This window comes from Myotis lucifugus, unplaced genomic scaffold (assembly GCF_000147115.1).
Source record: "Myotis lucifugus unplaced genomic scaffold, Myoluc2.0 scaffold_189, whole genome shotgun sequence".
NCBI lineage: Eukaryota > Metazoa > Chordata > Mammalia > Chiroptera > Vespertilionidae > Myotis > Myotis lucifugus.
Window position 1 is genome coordinate 1468348 of NW_005871237.1, and position 894 is coordinate 1469241.

Sequence of the window (894 nt, forward strand, 5' to 3'; positions counted from 1 at the left end):
CCGGGAAGCAGGAGGTCAAGGTGGCTGAGCGAGAGGCAGCTCCGGGGAGGCTCTGGGAAGGGCAGGGCGGAGGACAGCGCTAAGAGGGGAGGGGAGGGGAGGGAGGCAGGGGGCGCGTGTGCGGGCGCCGAGGGGAGGGGGTGGGAAGCCTCGCCGCCCCGGAGCCGCACGGCGCCCAGGTGGCCCTTTCCCGCTCAGGTGAGCTCCTCCCGCGCCTCCCATTGGCCGCGGCGCGCGGCGCTGGGCGGGCGACGCAGCCCGGTCTAGTTCAGGGTCTAGGGCGGCGCGTCACTTCCGGTAGCGCGGAGCTTGTAAAACACCCTGGAGAGAAAATGGCGGCGGCGGCGGCGGCTTCGGCGCCTCAGCAGCTCTCGGACGAGGAGCTTTTCTCTCAGCTCCGCCGTTACGGCCTGTCTCCCGGCCCCGTGACGGAGAGCACCCGCCCGGTCTACCTCAAGAAGCTGAAGAAGCTTCGAGAGGAAGAGCAGCAGCAGCAGCACCGGTCCGGGGGCCGCGGCCACAAGACGCGGAACAGTAATAACAATAACACGGCAGCCGCCTCGATCGCCGCCACGGGACCGGCTCCGGCGGGGGCCGTGGGGATGGGGGTCCGGCCGGTGTCGGGAGACCTCGCCCACTTTCGGACTCCTGGGGGCCTGGGCCGAGTGTCGGCCTCCGGCCCCGAGAACCCCGTGGGAGGGCCCGGGGGCGCCTCGTCCGCCCCCACGGCCGGCAGCAAAGTGCTGCTGGGCTTCAGCTCGGACGAGTCGGACGTGGAGGTGAGCCCGCGGGACCAGGCCGGCGGCGGCGGCGCGGCGGCGGCGGCGGCGGGAGGAGAGACCGGGTGCGCTCCAGTTCCGCGGGCTCAAACCGCGTCGGCGTCCCTGGCCAGCG

The 894-nt window shown here is 73.2% G+C and overlaps 1 protein-coding gene across 1 annotated transcript in view; it reads left to right on the forward strand.

Moving 5' to 3' along the window:
• The first annotated feature begins 311 nt into the window (after positions 1-311).
• The window catches only part of LEMD3 (LEM domain containing 3), an 81365-nt gene continuing 80782 nt past the window's right edge, over positions 312-894 (forward strand). The window contains exon 1 of the mRNA XM_023760661.1: positions 312-844. Coding sequence (XP_023616429.1) covers positions 333-844 — 512 coding nt within the window. The 5' untranslated portion in view covers positions 312-332. The remainder of the gene's footprint in view (positions 845-894) is intronic.